Raw genomic sequence first — 21,769 nt, forward strand, 5'->3', positions numbered from 1 at the left:
CAATGAGTGCCCGGAGGATTAGCCCTTACCTTCATAGAGCTGGGCATACTGGGGAAACCCCGCTGCTCGCAGCCAGTCACAAGCTTTCTTAGCCTCAATTTCTGAAAGAGAGAACAAAAGAAAGTCAGTGTTGGGGGAAGGGGGCCTGGAGATGGGCAGGGATGGGGAGGTTGGGAATGCGGGGGTGGGGATGGGAGAGAACCCTCTGTCTCTTCAGCAGGTGAGCCGAGAGGCCGGATTCCAGAACGAGGCAGGAACAAGACTGAGATCCTGAGTAAATCCCACAAAACGCCCAAGTGGGGCTCTGGCGGGACCCCCTCCTCCGCCAAATGAACGTATGGTCTTTTTCAGCTCTAGAGGCTGCGAGAAGCTCACTTCCCTTGGCCTCATTTCCTCCAATCTAATCCACTCATTGTACAGGCTAGGGAAACTGAGGCTCAGAGAAGGGAAATGGCTTGCTACAGGTCACTCGGAGAGCCAGGAGCTCCCACTCCAACATCCACATTCTTTCCCTGGTAGCCCACGGTGAAGGAGAGAGCAAAACAGACATGAAAGGTAGGATTCATCCACAGGTCTGACCTCTTTAAAAAAAATTACCCAAGAGGCAAGTAAATAAAACCCCAGGAATAAAAACTAGCATTAGGTTTCTTCTGATTTCTCCTATTTCGGCCCAACATCTACGAAGGGAGGATTGGAGGAGGGAGCCACAGGAAAACTAGACCCCCAAATGATCATTTGGACCAGAGGGCACTGTATTGAGCTCTCCGGGCAAGACCTAAAGCCTCCTGGGCCCACCCTCCAAGGTCACTAAGAATAGAGGAAGATACATGAGAACTGATGGAAGAGAACTCACAATAGTCTGGAACCTTCTTAGATCAAACTTTCATTACTACTCCCTTTGCTCAAGAACTATCAAAGGCTCCCTGTTTCCTAAGGAATCAAGTTTCATCTCCTTTCCGTCTTTCAAAGCCTTCTCTAATTGGGTCCAACTTTATCTCTCATGACTCCTTCCCCATCCCCCCCTCCACCTCCCCAGAACAGTCTTTCTTGGTCTGCCTCTCCATCTCCCTCTCTCCCAGTCAGGCTCATCTCCTTGCTCCCTATCCTATCCTGCTCCCCCCCACCCCAGCCCTCAAAGATTCCTAGCCCTCCAAGGCCCCATCAGAGCCAGGTGGCCTTTCCTGCCTGGCCCAGCCATGGCGATGGCTTCTTTTCCCAGCATTCAGTCTAGACTGCAGACTAGCCCACCATATATTGTCCACTACTGTTATAAACACGCATCTCTGGTCTCCTTTGCTGGGCTCGGCCCTGACTGTGGAACCCTAAGCCAGAAGGCTGCTTCTCCCCTGCCTGCCACGCCCCCCATCCATCCCCAAGCATTTCCTCTCCCCGTCTCTCCACCCCCAGAACCCAGCCTCGCTATGCCGGCCCCACCACTGCCAAGGTCAAGGCCCTTCTGGTGGGTCAGGCGTGGCCTCCCAGAGAGAAGGGATCACTTTTTCCAAGACCGGAAGAGCGTTCCCTTCCATACCCTCCCTCCAAAGGAAATCCAGGATGGGATCTTGGCAGCCAGGCCCAACAGACAAGACAAGACAGTATTTCTGAGAAGCTGGGCAGCGACCATGGGGAGGACGGGGGAGGGGGTTGAGAAAGGGAGATAGGGGAGGAAGGAGGACAAGGTCAGGAAATGGATCGGAAAAGAGTAATGAAGACTCAAAGAACAGGTCACAGACAGATGCGATCTCTAGGCTGGAAGGAGGTTGCTTGGACAGGCCTTGGGAGACTTTGTGGTCTGCCTGGTTTTATTTTTAATATTCCTATCTCCAGACTTAGCACCATGCTCCCAACGTTATAAGTATTTCATAAAATGTGTTCTTTCTTTCCATGGATTTCATAAAGTTCTCTTCTCACTATGTATTTCATGAAATGCTTTCATTCTTATTTTTTCTACATATGGAATAAAATGTTTCTTTCTTTCCTTCCTTCCTTCCTTCCTTCTTTCTTTCTTTCTTTCCTTCTTTCCTTTCTTCTTTCTTTCTTTCCTCCTTTCCTTCCTTTTTTCTTTCTTTCTTTCCTCCTTTTCTTCCTTTTTTCTTTCTTTCTTTCCATGTATTTCATAAAATTCTTTTCTCTGTATATATTTCATGAAATACTTTCATTCTTTTCTTTCTACATATGGAATAAAATGTTTATTTCCTTCCTTTCTTTCTTTCCTTCCTTTTTTCTTTCCTTCTTTCTTTCCATGTATTTCATAAAATTCTTTTCTCTGTATGTATTTCATGAAATACTTTCATTCTTTTCTTTCTACATATGGAAGAAAATGTTTCTTTCTTTCTTTCCTTCCTTCCTTCCTTCCTTCTTTCCTTCCTTCCTCCTTTCCTTCCTTCCTTCTTTCTTTCTTTCTTGCTTGCTTTCTTTCCATGTATTTCATAAAATTCTTTTCTCTATATGTATTTAATGAAATTCTTTCTTTTCTTTCTACATATGGAATAAAATGTTTCCTTCTTTCTTTCTTTCCTTCCTTTTTCTTTCTTTCTTTCCTTCTTTCTTTCCTCCTTTCCTTCCTTCCTTCCTTCCTTTCTTTCTTTCTTTCTTTCTTTCTTTCTTTCTTTCTTTCTTTCCATGTATTTCATAAAATTCTTTTCTCACTATGTATTTAATGAAATGCTTTCTTTTCTTTCTACATACAGAATAAAATGTTTCTTTCCTTCTTTCCATAGATTTCATAAAATTCTTTTCTCACTCTGTATTTAATGAAACGCTTTCTTTCTTTCCTTTCTCCACACGGAATAGCAGGCTTTCATTTTTCCTTCCTTTCTTTCTTTCCTGTCATTCGTTCAGCTTGCAAATGAGGGGCCCTTGCAGATGGCATCAACAGGAAGGAAAAGGCTCCTCAAGGCTGGCCCTTGGGTTCAACACCTACTCTCAGATGGCGTGGGTATCAGAGCATATAAGGATATGTGTGTACACACGCGTATTTACTTCCACGAATGGTAAATAAGTGTCACAAAACCCTTTCAGCAAAAAAGATGGCCGGATCCAGAGCCAGGTCCCATAGTTTCAGAGGAAGATCCCAGACTGGCAGAGCTAAGAGGGACTTTAGGATGTGGAATATCAAAGCTGGAAGGGCCTTTAGAACACTGAGCGCCAATGCTTGGGAAGGTGGCTACTTTAAAACATACAAACATAATTTTTACATGTAACTGAGAAAAAATAAAGAAAAGCATTTTAACAACAACAAGAACATTCTATATTCTATGGCTTATACCCTAAGGTTCCTTGCAGTTCTTAGAACATAGATTACTAGAACAAGAGGAGGAGCCTAGAGCCTAAACAAAAAGACTTCTCCATGGTCACATGGCTGGAAACCCAATCTCCCAATTGCTGATCACCGATCTAGCCATTACTGAAAAGAAACTGGGCGACTCCTCACTGGACAGTGGGGGAAACTAAGGCTCACAGACAGGAACCAACTTGCACTTGTACAAAGTTACACAAGTAGCAAGAGATTAGGATCTGAAGCCAGTTCTTCTGACTCAAATCCAGAATTCTTTTGCTTTTGCTACAGATGAAGACAGTGGATATAGTTGGAAATAAAGTATAAAAAGCTATCGGTAAAAAAAAAAAAATTTAACCAAACTGTTTCTCTGAAATTCTAGGAACCTAAGCATTATGATGTGATGGAGCCAATTGTTAAATCTTCAGTATAGGCAGTTACATCTTGGAAATGGACAAAGTATTCATCAGGGCTTGATTATTTTAAGTATCTAGATTTAAGAAAGTGATGAAGAAGATGTGAATAATGCAGATGAAATGTCTGTCTCTTTCTGTCCCACACACACATCCTGGGGAGCTGGTCGTTAAACATTCACCAGCACAACCCTGGTTAGAACCTTCTAGAAAAGGCCATTCCTCCACTAACATGCCTTAAAAGAATAGTTCTGTTACACAAACCCCCTCCCCAAATGTCATAGCTTCCCTCTAACACGTGCAAAGGGATCACCCTGATGCCTTCTCTCTGGCTAACCTCAATCTCCTTGCCTGGGTTTCAACTCTTTGCCTATTGTTCTGACTTCAGTGGAGACAGAAAACGGCTAACATGCTCCCTCCATATAAAAGCCCCTCCAGAAACTGATAACTATCAGGTTGTCGAATAAAACCCTATGTTTAGATTTAAAAAATAGCTCGATGGGAATAGAACTTTGCAGGGAAAACACAGGCAGCCATGTGAAAACTCCCCAGAGAGTCCAAAACAGAGGATGGCAGATCCATCTGGTCCAAACTTCAGTGAATGAAACACCTAGTGCTGAACTGTAGGGAACCAAATGAGCTCCAGGCAGGATAAAGTGGTGATGCCCTCCAGAGGGAAGGCAGTGGGAGGAGAAGGCAAAGATGAGAAGGTTGAAGGCCAGCCAATCAAAATGCCCGGAGTTGGGAGGTGAAATGTCAAAGTATCAAGAACAGGAATACTCCCCACATGTACCAACAAACACCCTCATTCATCTTTTGGTTGAAGGCCTCCAAGGGGGAGCACCTCACACCCTCGGAAAGTAGCTCCTTCTCCTTTTAGAGGTAGAAAGTTGCTCCCTGCCTCAACTTTCCCCAGTGGCTCTGGGGTTCAACCTCCAGGGCCAAGCCCAACAAGGGACTAGACTTCCAGATGACAGCCCCTCCCATATATGCGGATGGCTTTCTCTCAGGAACCTGTCTTCTGTTCTAGGTGCCATACTTTGAGAAGGACATTTATAAGCTGGATGGCACCCAGAGGAAGGTGGCTGAACACCATGCTGCACAGGGAATTTGGGATGTTTACCCAGAAAAGAGGCAAGTGGGAGAAAGGGGGGAAGAAAAACAGTGTTAGAGGTATTCAAAGGGCTGGCATGTAGAAAAGGACTCAGTCTTCAGCCCAAGGGGCCAAAGGGGAAGAATCAGGATTGATGGGATCAGAGTAACAGAGAGGGAGACATTGTTTCCATAGGATGAAAGAACTATCTCAACAGATAGTGGTGTTCCAATGGCGTCTTATTGGGCTCATTGTAATAAAGACGCCCACCCAGGTGGAGGTGGGACTTGGAGCCCTCTAAGGCTCCTTCCAGTTCTGAGACCATGAGCAGAAAAGACCGCTTGCCTACATTCTTTCTCTCCGATGTTCTCCCTCTCATTTATGAGATAGGACATTGTTCCGGAGATGAAGTAGGGGCCTGAGCTCGAATCCCAAGGAGAATTTGGGCAGGGCTAAGAGAAAGACTTGGGCATGTGGGGTTTTTCAACCCAGCCTTCAGCTGCATGCAAAGGACACCCAATCTCAGAATCAGGGCAATAAACAAGGGACTAATAACCTGAACCCTGACCTTCTTTCTCTGAGAAACAGCAAAAAAAAAAAAAAAAGTAGTCAAAGAACAGACATGAAAAGGTAGTTTTCCAAGCCATTTGCAATCACCTGAAAAAATTCCCCCAGATCACTAATAGTCCAAGAAACTGGAATTAAAACAACTCAGAGGTTCCACTTTATACCTATCAGCCTGGGAAAGTCAAAAAAAAAAGGAAAATGACAGATGCTGGAGGGGCTGTTGGAAATGAGGCACATTAATGTACCACTGGCAGAGCTATAAAGAGAGCTACCCATTTGGAAAATAATTTGGAACGATGCTCGAAAGAGCCACTAAAATGTGTATATCCTCTGACCCAGCACCGCCGCCAAAGAGATCAAAGAAAGAGGAAAAGGATCCTCCTTCTACGAAATGATTTATAGCAGCTTTTTGAGGTAGACAAGAACTGTAAACTAAGACATTTCCCATCCACTGGGGAATGGCTGAACAAATTATGGTGTCCAAATGGATGGAATACTATTGTTCCCTAAGAAATGAGGAAAGGGATGGTTTTGGTGAAACCTGAGAAAACTTGCATGAACTGATACATACTGAAGTGAGCAGAACCGGGAGAACAAATTACAGTGCAAAAACCACTTTGAAAGACTTAAGAATGTTACTCAGTGCAATGCTCAACCAGGATCTCAAAGAATCGATGACGCAGGCCGCTCCCCACCTCCTGACAGAAAGGGGGTGGATTCAGAGTGAAAAAAGAGACATACATTTTGTAGACACGGTCAATGTAGAAATTGCTTTAGTTTGTTATTTTTCTTTCATTTTTTTATATTGGTGGGAGTAGAGAAGTGGGAGGAAGCAAAGCTTATTTTTGTTCATTAAAAGAACAAATCTTGATTTTCAAAAGGGGCACTGAGTCTGGCATATGACCACGTTACTTCCTCTCTGAGACTCCCTTCTGCTATCTTCTTTATACTCTACAGCTAGAATGAACTTTGGAAATCCCGCTTCATCTTTCTTACTCATTTTCTTTCCTTTTTGATCTGATTTTCCTTGTGCAACAAGAGAATTGTATTAATATGTTTATACGTATTGGATTCGACATATATTTTAATATGTTTAGCATATATTGAATTGCTTGCCATCTAGGGGAGGGGGTGGGAGTAAGGAGGGGAAAATCTGAAACATAAGGGTCAATGTTGAAAAATTATCTGTGTATCTGTTTTAAAAATAAAAAGCTTTATAAAAAATCCACCATTTTATTTTTAGAATTTTTGTTTACATTGTTGTATTGATGCCTCTTTTTGTGTTTTTATGCCATAGTCCTTTACTTCCCCCTCCCCATTCCCATCCTCCCTAGTGAGAAACAGCAACAAAGACTACAATGATCTCATCCATTCTCTACCATGAGGGAGGTGCTATGTTACCCCTTGTTTCTTCTCACTGCTTTTTCATGACTCAGCTTCATTTTAATGATCTTTCTCCACTTATACCACTGTATTCATTTGGTGTTTTCTTTTTGATTCTACTCATTTCACTCCCTCCTACAAATCTTCCCATGTTTCTCTAAATTCCACATCATTTCTGACTGGAATAACATTCACATTTATAGACCACGGCTTTTTCAGCCATTTCCCCAACCGATGGGCAGCTACGAATGGTGTGACACATAGTGGTCCTTCGTTTCCCATCTTGAACCTACTTGGGGTCCCTCTTGCCATAGCAGAAGTAACATCTGCCAGGATTCCCGCCAAAAGAATGGGTCAGTTTTCCCCTAAGAGGCAGGAAGGCCGTTCTGAGACTTGATTGAGCTCGAGTACTGAGATTCAAGCTGACGACATACCTCTCCATCACCTGGCCCACAGAAAGGCTCAGAGTGCCATAAGAATCCCCACTCTCCTCTGGTCCTAGATATGCTGCATGAAGAAGAGCAGGGCTACCTCCCCTTGAAACAATCTTTAATTATACATTTAAATACATTTTTTCAAGTTAAGTGTTGGACAGTCTATGAGAATCTCATTGTGTTCCAATCCCAAACCCAAACCACTGCACCAGCCTGCATTGGGGCCGGTCTGCAACAAGTTCAGTTGCAGTGATCTACTGCGTCAAAGTGTACGGTTGGTTTAGTGGCTTTCCTTGGACCCCCTTCTCAGCTCTAGCCAGGACTCCCCGACATGGACAACGATTGGAGTAACCATTTATCTCCTTTCCCCATTTATCCATTGAAGATTGTCCCTCACCCAAAAATCCAACACAAACAACTGAAGAGCATTAAGGAGAAGGAACAAGCTCCAAACTGCTTATAGTAAGAGAAATGCAGATGAAAGCAACCCAGGTTTCACAGGACCAGAAGTAAATTGGTACAAATGACAACAAATGGCTACAGGTAATAGAGGAGGGGCTGGTGGGGCCAGAGAAGCTGGCCAATCATTGAGGTTTCCATTTGGAATTAAGCAAGAAAAACAACTGATTGATCTATATCCTTAAGCCAGCATATTCCAAGGAAATCGAAGACAGAAACAGAGGTTCTAACATGCCAAAAAACCTCACAGAAGGATTTTGTGTAGCCACAAAAAGGCACTCGATGATTAAATTGTGTAACTACAAAAAGGTGCTCGATGATTAAATTGTGTAACTACAAAAAGGCGCTCGATGACTAAGAAGGAACTGTGAGAACCTCTCAGCTGTGAATGCAAAGAAGCATCACTGAACAGGAAGAAATGAATACTAGAAGGGATTTAGAGAAACACATAAAGATTTATATGAACTGATGCTGAGCAAGGAAAGTAGAAGCCAAGGAGAGAAAAGCCAATGACTGCAATGACTTGAATGAAAAGCTCAGTTAAGGGGAAGGTAATCTCTCAGTAATGGAAAAGGCAGGGCCGGGCCGGTGGAATGGACAATGAAATGAGCCCACCGCCTTGGGACAGAGAGTGGGAGGCCTGCTGGGACAGAACATTATATCCTTGGTCAGACGGAGTCACTGTGTCCAATGTTTTTATTTAATTGTTTTTCTTTGCCAGAAGGGAAGGTTCATTCCGGGGGAGGAGGGGAAATGACTGATGTAAAGACAAAAGCATCTTTAAAACATAATTATTTATTTGTAAAGGGCTGGGCCTTTTCAGAGAGATCCTGACAGTGCCGAACACAGCCCAGAGAATAACAGCAGGACTCAAGAGTCCATCTGGGGGTGGGGAGGGGCAGCCCCCGGCTGCATCTGCACCATCTCCATCGGCCAAAAGCTGCTCAAGGCCACCTAGGGCAGGGGTCTGCTCTATCTAAACATCAGCTCCCCCGGAAAAGTCTGTGGACCCGACCGCGGAGAGGTAATGGTGTAACCTGAGAGATGGGGAGGCGAACCACGTGGTGGAAGCCTGAGTGCTTGTATGGGAGCTGGGGCCCTTTTACCTACATCTTTGAAAGCCTATACTCAGAGAGTCTCAGAGGCAATGGGAGGAACAAAAGGAGCCCGAGAGTTGACTTTGGGGGGGTCCCTCCGAGACTGGCCATGACCCCCGGGAGCTTCGAGGTGAGGCACCGGGGCTATGGGTAACACATGTGAAAGTGCTTTAGGGCCACGAGTATAGAAGGGGGGACCCGGCAGAGCATCTAGGACTGAAAGAGATCTTTGAGCTGATCTAGGCCAGCCTCCTAGATTTCCAGGGGGAAGCTGAGGTTCAGAAAAGAAAAGGGGCTTATCCAGGGAGCCACAATTAATAAGCACAAGTGGCAGGACTTGAACTGAAGTCTTTTGACTCTAAATGCTAAGCCCAGTTTCTACTGTCCCACCCTGGCCTCCCAAGCTTCCAAAGCTGGGCACAGACTTGCCCACAATGGAAAGTGAAGGAAGCTGGAAGGAGAAGTGAAAGGATGTGCAAATGAAGCCCCAAGACAAGGCCCTCAGTCCCATGGAGGCCTAGGCTTCCCGGGCAGTCCGTCGGGTGGGGCTGCCGGGGGTGGGGGCATGGCTTCCAGGAATGGGGAATCGAAGGTAAGAGCCAGCGCAGCAGAAACTGGGACAGCCTTGGCAGCTCAGCCCCGTGGCCCAGGTCAGAAACTTGGCTACCTTCCCTTCGAGCTGGCTTCAAAGGCGATCCCATTTCACTTTGAAACTTTGGGATTCTCCACCTCCTCAACAGAACAGTTTCATCATCTCCCAAGACAGAGGCCCAGGCAATCGAGGCAGAGTCCCACCTAGAGGTCCCTGGGTCCAGCCTCCCTCTCTTGCTCAAGTCCTTCTTTTTTAACCTCTTGAGGCCTTCTCTCCTTACTCCGGATCAGACAATCCTCATTTCAGTCCTTGAAATCCCATAAATCTCAGAGGCAAAAGGAAAAACAGAATGACAGAGCGAGGTGGAAACAGACAGAAGCAGCGAGTGAGAGGGGCTCACGGGCCTGAGGGCTGAGCAGCTCCCTGAGGCCAAGACGTTGGCCTCCCGGACCCATTTCCCAAGATCCCCTTTCTGGGCCCAGGCAGACTGTCAGTCCTGCAGAGGTGTGGAGGCAGGGCCCCCTCACCAAAAGGCCCTAAGAACACAGGGGCTCAGGGAGACTCGGCAGAGGTAGCCAGCCCTTTTTCAAGTTCCCCTGGTTTGCCAGCCAATGTGCTGACTCCAATCTGCCTGTTGCTAGAGAGGCTTGGGTTTGTCTCAACCTTTCCCCTTCCCCAGTCCCGACACAGCCGCTCTGCCCTGCCAGCCCCTGGAGCCCAGCCCGGCACGGTGGTGGAAACTGAGTGCAATGGACAGATCTGGGAGAACGATTTATCCAGCACTGGGATGGACCAAGTATGTGGGGTCCTGCGTTTGATGCTCCACTGGGGGAGTGGTGGGGAGAGATGGAGCTGTACCCCATCAGTCTGGGGGACATGGAGCTGCACCTCATCAGTCTAGAGGGATGGAGACATCCCCTATAGGTCTAGGGATGAGACAGAGCTGTACCTCATCAATCTGGGGGGAATGGAGCTGTACCCCATAAGTTTAGAGGGGTACAGACATCCCTTATAAATCTGGGGGAGATGGAGCTGTGCCTCATCAGTCCGGGGGAAAAATGGAGCTGTACCCCATTAGTCTGGGGGGAATGGAGCTATACCCCATAAGTTTAGAGGGGTACAGACATCTCTTATAAATCTGGGGGAGATGGAGCTATACCTCATTAGTCTAGAGGGGTGGAGACATCCCCTATAAGTCTGGGGGGAGATGGAGCTGTACCCTATCAGTCTAAAGGGGTGGAGACATCCCTTATCATCGTACCCCAAATGAGATTCCTTTTGAAAGAAAAAAAAAGCTCCTGCTCCTCACTGGACAATCCCCCCATTCCACGATGCCCTCAGGTTTTCCATCAACCCCATCTGGGGAAAGTTATAACCTCTTGGGGCCCCCCCATGAGGAAACCAGTCTACAGTCTCCTGCTTAAAAGACCTGTGACTTTGTCATCGAAGTGGGGTCCCCTCCACTGACGCCACGCCCAGCCAGGCCACACCTTCTGTGGCTGGAAAACAAACGGTGGCCCGCCTCTTAGGGATCTGACTCTAAGCTTCGCCAGGTCGTCTCAAGGGGGGGATCCCGACAGAGCGTGTGGTCCCTGTGCAAAGATGTCAACTACCCAGAATCATCCTGCAGCACAATTAGGCAACAGAACCCCCGAATAATAAGGCTCTGGATGGAATCAGTAGCGTGGGAGAACCCTGTCTACCCAGGCAGGCCGCCACGTTCTCTGTGACTTAGAGACCACCCAGGGGCTGGCAACTTCCGACTCCAATAGAATTATAGGCCCGGGCACTTGGGTTTGTGCACTTCGTGGCGTCACTCCAAGAAGGCACCAGATGCCCCAAGTCTATGGGGCACACATAGAGTTAAAAATCCACCAGAGTTGCCGTGAGCACATGGCACCAGATCTAATAACGTGAAGCCCCCAACCCCCCCCCCATGCTCCCAGCTAATGTGGAAGAGTGCCAGACTCTTAGCATCTCTGCCCTCATGTCCCTGAGAGTCAACAGCCTGGGACCTTAAGAAGACAAGTGACCTCCTCAGGGACACCCAGCCAGGAAACAAGCCAAGGATCTGGAGCTCTTGTCTCTGCTTGGTCTCTGCTGCTCTGTCTCCTTTTTGTCTCTGCTCTGTCTCTACTGTCTCTGTTGTGTCTGCTTTATCTCTACTTCTCTGTCTCTGCTCTCTGCTGTCTCTACTGTCTCTGCTGCTGTCTTTTCTTTCTGCTCTATTTCCGTTGTTCTGTCTCCTTGTCTCTGCTGCTCTGTCTGCTGTCTCTGTTGCTCTGTCTCCTTTTTCTCCCTACTCTGTCTGCTGCTCTGTTTCTACTGTTTCTCTTGCTGTCTCTACTGCTCTGTCTCTACTGTCTCTGTTCTGTCTGCTTTATCTCTACTTCTCTGTCTCTGCTGCTCTGCCTCTGCTCTCTGCTGTCTCTACTGTCTCTGCTGCTGTCTTTTCTTTCTGCTCTGTCTCTGCTCTCTCTGTTGTTCCATCTCCTTGTCTCTGCTGCTCTGTCTGCTGTCTCTGTTCTGTCTCTGCTTCTCTGTCTCTGTTGCTCTCTTTTTTTTGTCTCTGCTGTGCTGTATTTACTTTGTCTCTGTTCTGTCAGCTCTCTCTCTGCTGCTCTGTCTTTTCTTTCTGCTCTCTCTCTGCTGCTCTGTGTCTGCTCTGTCTCTTGTTCTGTCTCCTTTTTGTCTCTGCTGCTCTATCTCTGCTTCTGTCTCTGTTGCTCTGTCTCTTTTTTTCTCTGCTGATCTATCTCTACTGTCTCTGCTCTCTCCTCTGCTCTGTCTCTACTGTCTCTGCTGCTCTGTCTGCTCTGTCTCTGTTCTGTCTCTGCTGCTCTGTCTCTTTTTTGGTCTCTGCTGCTCCCGGGGAAGAAAGTTCCACTGCTCCGATCCCACTTACTCATCACTACAGCTCTGCAAGGTGAACGGGGGAGGAAGCTATCATCCCCATTTTGACAAGTGACAAAGTGAGACTGGGGGAGGGCGGGTGCCTCAGGCCACGCGTCCCACAGCCCAGACGGTGGGGGCAGTTTTCCGAATCGCTCGGCCAGGCTCTTTCCATGACCCCATCGTGGCAGAGGATGAGGCGGGAAACTCGCCGCTAACCGGCCCGTGCACAAGGCATGGCGGGGGAGAGGGGGCTGGAGGGAAAAATCGCTTCCCAAGCAGGTCCCGGTCTCTCGATTCTAACGGGCACCTCAGTTGGACAGAGTAGAAAGCGCACCGGAATGCAAATGCTAAATGGGGTTGCCCCCCCACCCCAGCAGCCACTATCTTCCCGTGCTCCCTCCTCCTCCTGGAGCGGCTCACACGCGCACGCCCGCCCGTCCGTCAGGAGCATGGGATAGCAATTAGAGCAGGGGCGAGCTAGGCGGCCTATCTGTGGCTAACCCACAGCCACAAGGCTGCGAGCCAGCTTTTGTTGGAGGAGGAGAAATGAGCCACAAGCAGTGGCCCTTGAAGCGTCAAAAGAAGCAGCCCTGGGAGGTGCCAGAGAAGGCGGGGCCCCCAGCAGCACCTCCTGCCCACCTGATTTGGGCCCCCAGATGGGGGGGCCCCTAAGGGCTGGACTCTAAGGGAGCTGGAGCTGCCTCTGCCTCCCAGACTGACCGGCAAGGACTGGGGGTGGGGGAAGGGGCTTTATTCACACTCATCCCAAGGAAGCTCACCCCTCATTATGCTGAGGGAGTGTGCAAATTATTTCTCTTTTCTCTCTAAAAGCAGAATTCTCACTAGGAATCAGCTCACACACACACACACACACACACACACACACACACGCACACGTGCACACCTGGGGAACATGGCTCTCTCCAATCTGAAGATGAGAAGGAGACATCACGGCATACTAAGAGCACAACACGAGTCCGAGTCAATTCGGACCCCGGGCGAGATTTGCCACTCCCCTAGCCAAGTCATCTTCCTCCTCTGGACCTTCTGTCCAGGACTAGCTGGCTTCCGGGGGGGCCGCCTAACTGCAGCCACATGGGGCAGCGCCAGCCCCAGGAGTTGGGCTTTTATCTGGGCACCTCCAGGCTACCCCACACCAGCCGGGGCCTCCACAGCCTGAGCCCAGCACCTCCCTCTCACTGAGCCCCTGCCCGACGGCACCATTTCCAGGCCCCTTGCGGTCCCAGCACCTTCGGTGCCCCAGATTTCTGGGCCACAGGAAAGGCGGGGGTGGGCGTGGCCGGGCCCCTCACACTCTCCCCAGAGCAACTGGCCAGCAGCACCGGCCCAGAGACTCCCTTCCAAACTGCTTCTGAGGCACAGCCGGGGGCAAGGGCCGGTTGATACCAGGGCTCTTTGGTTATGGGCTCCACTGTGGGAGACAGAAGAGAAACAAAGGAAAGGAGGAGCTGAAAGCGGTCCACATTTAGAGGGATCCTTAATGTCTTCCAAAGCCTTTCCTCACAATGGTCTCATGAGGAACAATAATCAAGACCCTCATTTTCAAGAGAATAAATAGGCTCAGAGAAGCTATTCCCAGGCTTACAGAGCTTTACATAGGGAGAAACTGAGACTCATTGGAGGGAAGTGCCTCAGCCAAGTAGTGGAGGGAGGATTCCAACCCAGGTCAGAGCTAAGCAATCTCTGGCATTCATGTAACGCTCTTCACACTTGCAAAGCACTTTACAAATATTATCTCACTTAACCCTCATGAGAACTGTCAGGGGGGTACAGTCCCGTTCTTCAGAGAAGGAAACTGAGGCACACAAGGTAAAGTGACTTGCCCAGGTCACATTGCTGGGAAGCGTCTGACCCTGGATTTGAACCTGAGTCATCTATTGCAGGCCCAGCTCTCTCTACAGGGTGCCCCCCACCAGGAGCTGTGAGGAGGCTGAAAAGCCACTTAGCCCGAGGTCCCCTCATTTGGAAGAGCTGAAGAGCAGAGATTAGATGACTTTAAGTGCCCGAGGTGGGACTTTTGGACTCCGAGGCAAGTGCCCTCCCCCATTCCCGGCATCACTCTGGCTCCCAACTCTTACCACCCCACAGCAGTGAGACGGGCCGGGGAGGCAGAAGCAGCAGCCCCGCTTCTACGACCCACGGCCTTCCATGAGCCTCAGTTTCCTCCCCTGTGGAGGGGAGGGGACTCTGCGGGAGATGCTCCCGCAGGCCCCCGTGCACTGAACTGCCCCAATCCCTCGGGGTCCCCTGGGATCACCGCTGCCCGACTTGGCCCGGGCCCACCTCGCCGCCGCCTTGCCGAGTTCCCTGGGGCCGCTGAAACTTGAGCCCGAGCTTGGCTGCCGGGCACTAGAGCAGTGTGGGCAGTGGCTGTCCTGACAGCTGCCGCTCCCGTGCCAAGGCGGGGACTTCCCTGGAACACTGAAGGTCAGAACTGCTCCCCTGGGCGCACAGCGGGAGGAGGGAAGGCTCCCCGTTTTGTGAGAAATCGGGCCACAATCACTTATTAAGCACCCACTCCATGCCAGGTACTGTGGCGGGGGGGGGGGGCCGGGGAGGGATCCAAGCACAAGAAACAGCCTCTCTGCATTCACATGGAGCTCCAGGGTTCCCAAAGGCTTTCCTCAGACCCCAGTATCACTGTTACCATTTTACCCAAGAGGAAATTTGGGCTTGAAAGAAAAAATCAAATGGCTCATTTAAGGTCATCCCAGAAGCAGAAGAGCTTGAGATCCACCCCCGGTCTCACAGCTCTAAGTCTCAGAGGGTTCAGAAAGTGAGGCCAAAGACTCGCTCAACATAACCAGGAGACCCTAAATCTAAAGGCCCCGGGGACTCCCACTTACACACTGCAGCTTCAGCTCCCTGGGGCCGTGGAGGGCCCGGCCTTCCTCCCAGGCCCTCGGGTTCTCAACCTGGACATCCAGGACTTCTCACTCCCTCTCCCCAACCTCCAGTATGACGTCAAGACCTGTGGGTTTCACCTTGCACACCTCCCCCCGCCATGGTCCCCACCCTGGCGCAGACCCTCATGGCCTCACCCTGGAAGTACTGCAAATGCCTCTTAATCGGGCTGTGGAAGTCAAGTCTGTGTCCACTTGGGTCCATTTTCCAGCCGGCTACCAAAGGTTGGCCCTGGCCACGTCACTTCTTCCTCAGCAAACTCGAGCGACTTCCTACCGTCCCCGGGATCAAATAGAAAATCCTCTGTTGGGTTTTTTAGCCCTTTATCACTTGGCGCCCCCCCCTCGCCTTTCCAGTCTTGTTACATCTTATCCCCTCCAAGTACTCTGTGCTCCAGTGAGCCCGGCCTCCTTCTGTTCCCCCAACAAGCCCGAGGCACTTTCTTCAGCTGCCTCCACGCATGGGATGCTCTCTCTCCTCTCCTCCACCCCACCTTACTTTAAAACCCAGCTAAAACCCCCTTCTCCAAAACCCCGTCCCGCCCTCCCCCCCAATTCTAGCCCTCCTCACTGGAGCGGCCGAGAGCGTGCACCACACCGTCTCCCTCTTCAGCCAGGACCCCCTCGAGAGCGAGCCCAGATTTGGGTCCTTCCCTGCCCCCTGAGCACTTAACGCAGCACCTGTTCTAATGCAGGCACTTAACAAAGGCCTGGTGACTTGACTTATTTTACAAAACTGAGGTGGAGGGAAGGGAGGCCACTCACCCGACGTCACAAGCAATAGCAGAAGAATCAAACTCGTCGTCGTTCCCTCCTCCAGAAATAACCCACCTGCCAGAGCTCCCACCCCACCTCAGTCACTCGGTTTCCCTGAAACACACCAAGTGCCCATGCAAGGTCACGGTTCCAGAGAAGAAAAAGGAAACACTCTCGGGTGCCATCCCATGCTCGGGCAAAATGGCCTCCTTTGCTTTCTCCTGCTCTTCTCACTCACTCAGTGACCTTGGATGAGGTAACTCCCATGTAAGATGAGGAGGTCAGACCTGGAAGGGACCCTGGGGGTCACGTCCAAGCCCCTCATTTTACAGAGGGGGAAACTGAGGCCCACAGAGGTTGAATGACTGCTCCGAGGCCAGTGGATAAGAAGGATCTGTCCTCTGGCTCCAAACCCGGCACAATCTTCACTGCCTCACACTGACTCCCATTGGATTACGTGGTCTCTAAGGTCCCATGGTGTCCACGTCACTTTCTAATCCACATGGCCCGGGGGCTGAGGGGCCTATGACCTCCCACTCGGCCCAGCCCAGACCGCAAAGTCACAGGCTGTTCCCAGAAAGAGGCACAGGAGATACGGGACGGAACAGCCCGGGGCAGTGCCCACAGCAGAAGACACAGGGGAGTGGCTCCCAGGGAAAGGGCACCGGCGAGGGGGCTCGGGCCCCCCGCTTCCGAGCCCCACGCTCTGCTCGCCAGCCTTGGAACTCTGTGGCTCTTTGGCTCCAGTATATGGGAACGTGATCTCAAGGATTCCATGTGGAGTCCCAGGCTCTGGGTTCAAGACCGGCCCCTGAAACACGCTGGCTCTGGGGCTCTGGGCAAGGCCCTTCAAGCTCCCCATGCCCCACATAAGTGTCTGAGATTCTAGCTGCAGAACAGGTGCTGCCTGGTATTGGGGGAGGGCCCGTCCTCACCCGGGAGGGCCCGTCCTCACCCGGGAGGGCCTCACACCTACCAAATCAGAGAGCTCTTTGTCCTAAATGGCTATGGAAGAGCTCACCCCCCTCTCAACTCTCTGTCCCCCCACCAGTCCCAGTGCCTCAGTTGCCTGCAGATAGCATGGCTGGCTGACATCAAGGTCACCTGTCCCCACCCCTGGCCCTGGGATCCCCGCCCCTGCCGTACCCCCCACCCTACTTCCCTAGTCTGCCTCTTCTCCACTTCCCTTTCCCTTAGCGCTAAACCAAATATAAATTCCCAGACAGGAAATGCCTTTAAGGAGCCGGGCCACACCCCACGATCTGGGGAAAACTGTCTCTTGGTCGGAAAGGAAATGGGCTCGGGTGAGTTACCCTTCCTCTCCAGCAGCCCCTGCTGCCTTCCCACCCCCCTCCCGTGCTGGGGGAGAGGGGAGGGGCAGAGATTCCTGGCACCCCTGGCTGGAACCCAGGATGCCACTGCATCTATCTGTAGCGTTCTTAACCTATCAATATAGGACAGTTTGGCTATTATTCCCACAAGGGCCTCGCCTATGGCTCGGTCACCCAGAAGAAACCTCAAGGGCTGGTGACGAACTCTTGGGCCAGGGCCTCATTAGGTAGCTGGGGCCAGGCCCTTAGTCAGCAGGGACTGGGCCATTAACGGAGCTGTCAACATGAAAGTACAAGTGGCTGCTACTCAGAGGTCTCGGAGACTCTCCTTCCAGAGTCACCTTAGGGCCTCACTGGGAAGAGCCCAGGATTCTCTACTGGCTCTGGGAAGGGGGAAGCACAGGAGCTACTCAGCCCAGCCAAGCCCCTCGTTTTATAGAAGGGAACTGAGGTCTAGTGACTCATGTGATGGTTAAATCAGAAGTAGGACTGAAGCATGTTCTGCTTCATAGAGAAAATAAGGGGACTAGACTAGGGTTCCTCTGAGTTCTCTTCCCAATGTAAACAGAGCCATGATCTAAGCCCCTGCCTTAACATAGTGCTGACCTGTCAAGTTCACCTGTTCTCTTGCGGTCCCAAAGGCAGCTGAAGGCAATTTACACTGCATTATGGGTGCAGCCCATGGAGGAGAAACCCCAAATGCTCTGCTCTCCTGCCTAGCCCAGTGCGGTCGGAGACCTGACCCAAGGAGCTCCCATTGGCAGAAAAGAATGCGTAGCGTATGCAAAGACACCCAAGTTCCCGAGGCGCAGCAGCGCCAAGGATGGCAAATGGCAAGGGCCCTCAGGTAGAGGGCGAGAGGTAAGCCTGAGCTGAAGCGCAAAGTCCTTTAAGTGCCGGGAGTGCCGTTCATCCTATTTTAGCCATCCGGATAATATGCAATTCTTTTTTTTTTTTTTTTTTTTTTGGAGGGGGGAGGCGACATGTTCAGACCTGCCTTCACTTTTGGCTGGGGAGTGGAAGATGGAGAGCATGGAGCTAGACGGGAGGCTGAGAGACCAATTAGGAGACCATAACGACTTTTACTAAAAAACAATATTGATCATTATTTTCATTAATTATGTGGGTATATAGCTCCAGGTGAAAGGTGATAGGAGTGGACAGAGGGAAGAGGCTGAGTGAGTGGAAGTGATGGGAGTTAGCAGCTGGTTGGATATTTGTGGCTAAGGGAGAGTGAGGACATGGACACTCTGAACCTGGGGGCTCGCTGGGATGGGCAAGTTCCCCAGAGGAGTGGCTATCACTGCCCCAAAGAGGGAGAAGTCCCTTCATGACACGGGAAGTTCCGGAGCAGCTTCACACGGGATTCGGCTGGCTCCATCAGGAGATGTGTGGAGTCCCCTCGGGCCTCCAAGGTCCCTCCCAGCTTTCATTCTGAAAATGGAGGCTTCCTTCCCAACACTCGGCCACCTTTGCAGAGGCTTTTACTAAAAAGTCAGATGAGGGGGGAGGATGTGGGGCTGGACTCCCTGACGAACTGTAAGGCCCGGAACAGCCAACTTGCCCGTGGCATCTTCCTATCTCGGGCTCCTCAGAGATGGGCGACTGGTCAGCCAGAGATAAGGGGCAGGAAATCCTCCCTCCTCCCTGCAGCTGAGGCTCACCCTAGAGCAGGACTGGGCCTGGGGGCTGGGGAGAGGCCGGTGCTAGAGGTTGCTGGGAGACAGGGAAGCCGCAGGCCTCCTTACTGGATGACCTGGGGGAAGTCCTACTGCCATTAGGAAGGCCTCCCTCTCCAGCCCACTGTCCTAGGCAGGTGAGCTCAAAGCCTAGCCGTGTGCCCCACCTCCTCCGCCATGATCTACGCTCATGACTTCTCCTCCCAGAGTTCCGTGAGCAAAGTAACACAGTACAAAGAGCACTGGCTGCTCCCAGTCCTAAAGAGCTAGATGATCTTGGGCAAGCCACTTTCAGCTTCCTCATATGGAAAATGGGCACACTTATCAAGCTCTAGACTTGGTCATTCAGACACCAAACATTTAATGAGCATTTACTACAGGCCAGCCTCTGTGCTAAGCACTGGGTACACAAAGAAAGGCAAAAACACAGTGGCTGCCGTGTAACTCGGTGGTACAGCAGACAAAGCCCTGCACCTGGAGTCCAGAAGACTTGAATTCAAACCCGGCCGCAGATATGGACTAGTCGTGTGACCCACCTCCATTTCTTCATCTGTAAAATGGGGATGGCATTGTTGAGAGGATCAAATGAGATGACATTTATATAGTACTTAGCAGAATGCCTGGCACATTCCCTTCCCCTCCCCCTGCCCTCGAGCAGCTCATAGTCTAACAGAAAAGACAATATGCAAAAGATCGTGCACACGAGATATTTACAGTGTAAGCCTCAGAGGAAAGGCACTAGCAGGAGGGGAACCAGAGAGAAGCTTCTTGCAGGAGGGGGGATGGAAGGAAGGAAAGGAATTGGAGGCGAGGAGCGAGTTCCAGGCATCGGAGAATGGGCGGCCAGAGAGAATGGCCAGAGTTGGGAGATGGAGAGTCTCGTGAGAAGAACCCAAAGGAGCCAGTGGCACCGGATCACAAAGGGTAAAAAGAAAGATGGGCTGTTTACGAAGGGCTTTGAACGCCAAGCAGAGGGAAGGCCTTCTATTTGATCCTGGAGGTGAGAGCGAGCCAATGAAGCTCAACGAACATCAGGGTGAGCCCCGAGGCCTAGGAAGATCACTTTGGCAGCTGAGTGAAAGATGGACAAGGAGGAGAGAAACTGAGGCGGGGACACTCCCCAGCAGGCCACTGCTTCTCTGAGGCATCAGAGGAAAGGATGGATGTGAGGGATGATGGAATGGCAGACAAAAGATATGAGCATGAACTGGGCATGTGGGGGTGAGTCAGAAGAGTGAAGAAGACTGGAGTTCCTGGTCTGGCTCACTTCACCGGGAGGGCCTTGGTTCCCTTGACAGTCTGGAATAGGGAAGTCCAGGAGAGGGAAAGATGATGAGTTCTGATAGCCCGATCCAACAGGCAGCACAGGGATACGGGGCTGGAGCTCAGGAGAGAGATTGAGGCTGGATCTGGGATCCCAAGGCACAGAACTGGCTGAATATGTAGGAGCTGATGAGATCATCAAGTGAAATAGAACAGAGCAAAGAAGAGGGCCTAGGAAAGAGCCTCGGGGGACACCTTCGGTTACTGGTGTGATAGGGAAGAAGATCAAGCAAAGGAGTAGTCAGACAGGTAGGAAAATCAGGAGCCGGTATCACAAACACCGGAGGGAAGAGAGTAACCAGAGTTAAAGGTTGCAGAAAGGTCAAGAAGGATGTTTGAGAAAAGGACATGAAAAAATCATTGGCAACTTTGGAAAGCAGAGTTACTTTAAAAAAAACAAATTCAAAGAACAGACTTTGATGGGTTACTCCATCCCAGCCCAATTGAAAAGAAAAATAAAATCTCGGTGACCAATATGTGTAGACAAGCAAAAAAAATTCCAACACTGGCCGGAGCCTCGCGAAATCGCTATCTTACTCTGCATCTTAAATCCGTCATCTCTGGGTCAAGAAGTGAGGATCATCCTTCATCATCTGGAAACGGGATTGGTCACCGTTCAGTCACAGTTTATCAACGTCTGTCACTGTTGTTTTCGTCCACATTATTGTGGTCTTTGTGTAAATCGTCCTACTGGTTCTACTCCCTTCTTTCTGCATCAGTTCATGCGAGTCTTCCCCGGTTTCTCCGGGGAAACTGGCCTTCTCATCATTTCTTATGGCACAGGAGTATTTCACTACATTCCTATATCCTAAATCGTTCAGCCATTCACAAGTACTTCCTTAGTTCCCAGTCCTCTGATACTACAGAAAGAGCTGCCCTAATACTTAGCTATAAGTGGATCCTTTTCCTCGTTCTTTGAACTAGTTTCGGCTCAGGCTCTTTGGGAATGCTTGGACCAATCTCCAGCTCCACAGTAATGCATTATGCACCTGTTTTCTTGCAGTCCCTCCAATATTTATTTTCTATTTTTTGTCAACTATGCTAATCTGATGAGTGGGAGATAGAACCTCCGAGTTGCCTCAATGTGCATTTAACTAATTATTCATGATTTGGAGCATTCTTTCTTCCACCTAATCTTATTTTTTTTTTTTTTTACCATTTATCAATTGGGGAATGACGCCTATTCTTATAAATTTAAATTAATTTCTTATATATAGACAAATAAGTAGTGAATAGAGCTCTGGACTTGCTCTGAGTTCAAATCCAGCCTCATTAGTTATGCAACCCTGGACAAGTCACTTAACCTCTGTTTGCCTCAGTTTCCTCAACTGTAAAATTGGGATAATAATAGCACCTATCTCCCAGGGTTATTGTGAGGATCAAAAGAAATAATATTTGTAAAGTAACAAAGTCCATACTGGGGAATAAGCAAAGGAATAAGCATTTATTACATTTCTACTATGTCCCAGGCACTGTGCTAAGCCTTTTACAACCTGTTTCCTCATCAGTAAAATGAAAAGATTGGATTGGAATATCTCTAATGGCC

The 21,769-nt window shown here is 49.8% G+C and overlaps 1 protein-coding gene across 4 annotated transcripts in view; it reads right to left on the reverse strand.

Annotated features, from left to right (window-relative positions):
* Positions 1 to 21,769, reverse strand: part of STARD8 (StAR related lipid transfer domain containing 8) — a 71,604-nt gene that overhangs the window by 12,323 nt on the left and 37,512 nt on the right. For 3 of the 4 annotated variants that reach the window (XM_031945140.1, XM_023506861.2, XM_012553172.3), the window contains exon 2: positions 30 to 101. In XM_031945140.1, coding sequence (XP_031801000.1) covers positions 30 to 101 — 72 coding nt within the window. Of the gene's footprint in view, positions 1 to 29; positions 102 to 15,272; positions 15,408 to 15,899; positions 16,440 to 21,769 lie in introns of those variants that run through there. The other variant, XM_031945141.1, reaches the window with a different exon arrangement.

The sequence above is a fragment of the Sarcophilus harrisii genome, chromosome X, assembly GCF_902635505.1.
Source record: "Sarcophilus harrisii chromosome X, mSarHar1.11, whole genome shotgun sequence".
In the NCBI taxonomy this organism is placed as follows: Eukaryota; Metazoa; Chordata; class Mammalia; order Dasyuromorphia; family Dasyuridae; genus Sarcophilus; species Sarcophilus harrisii.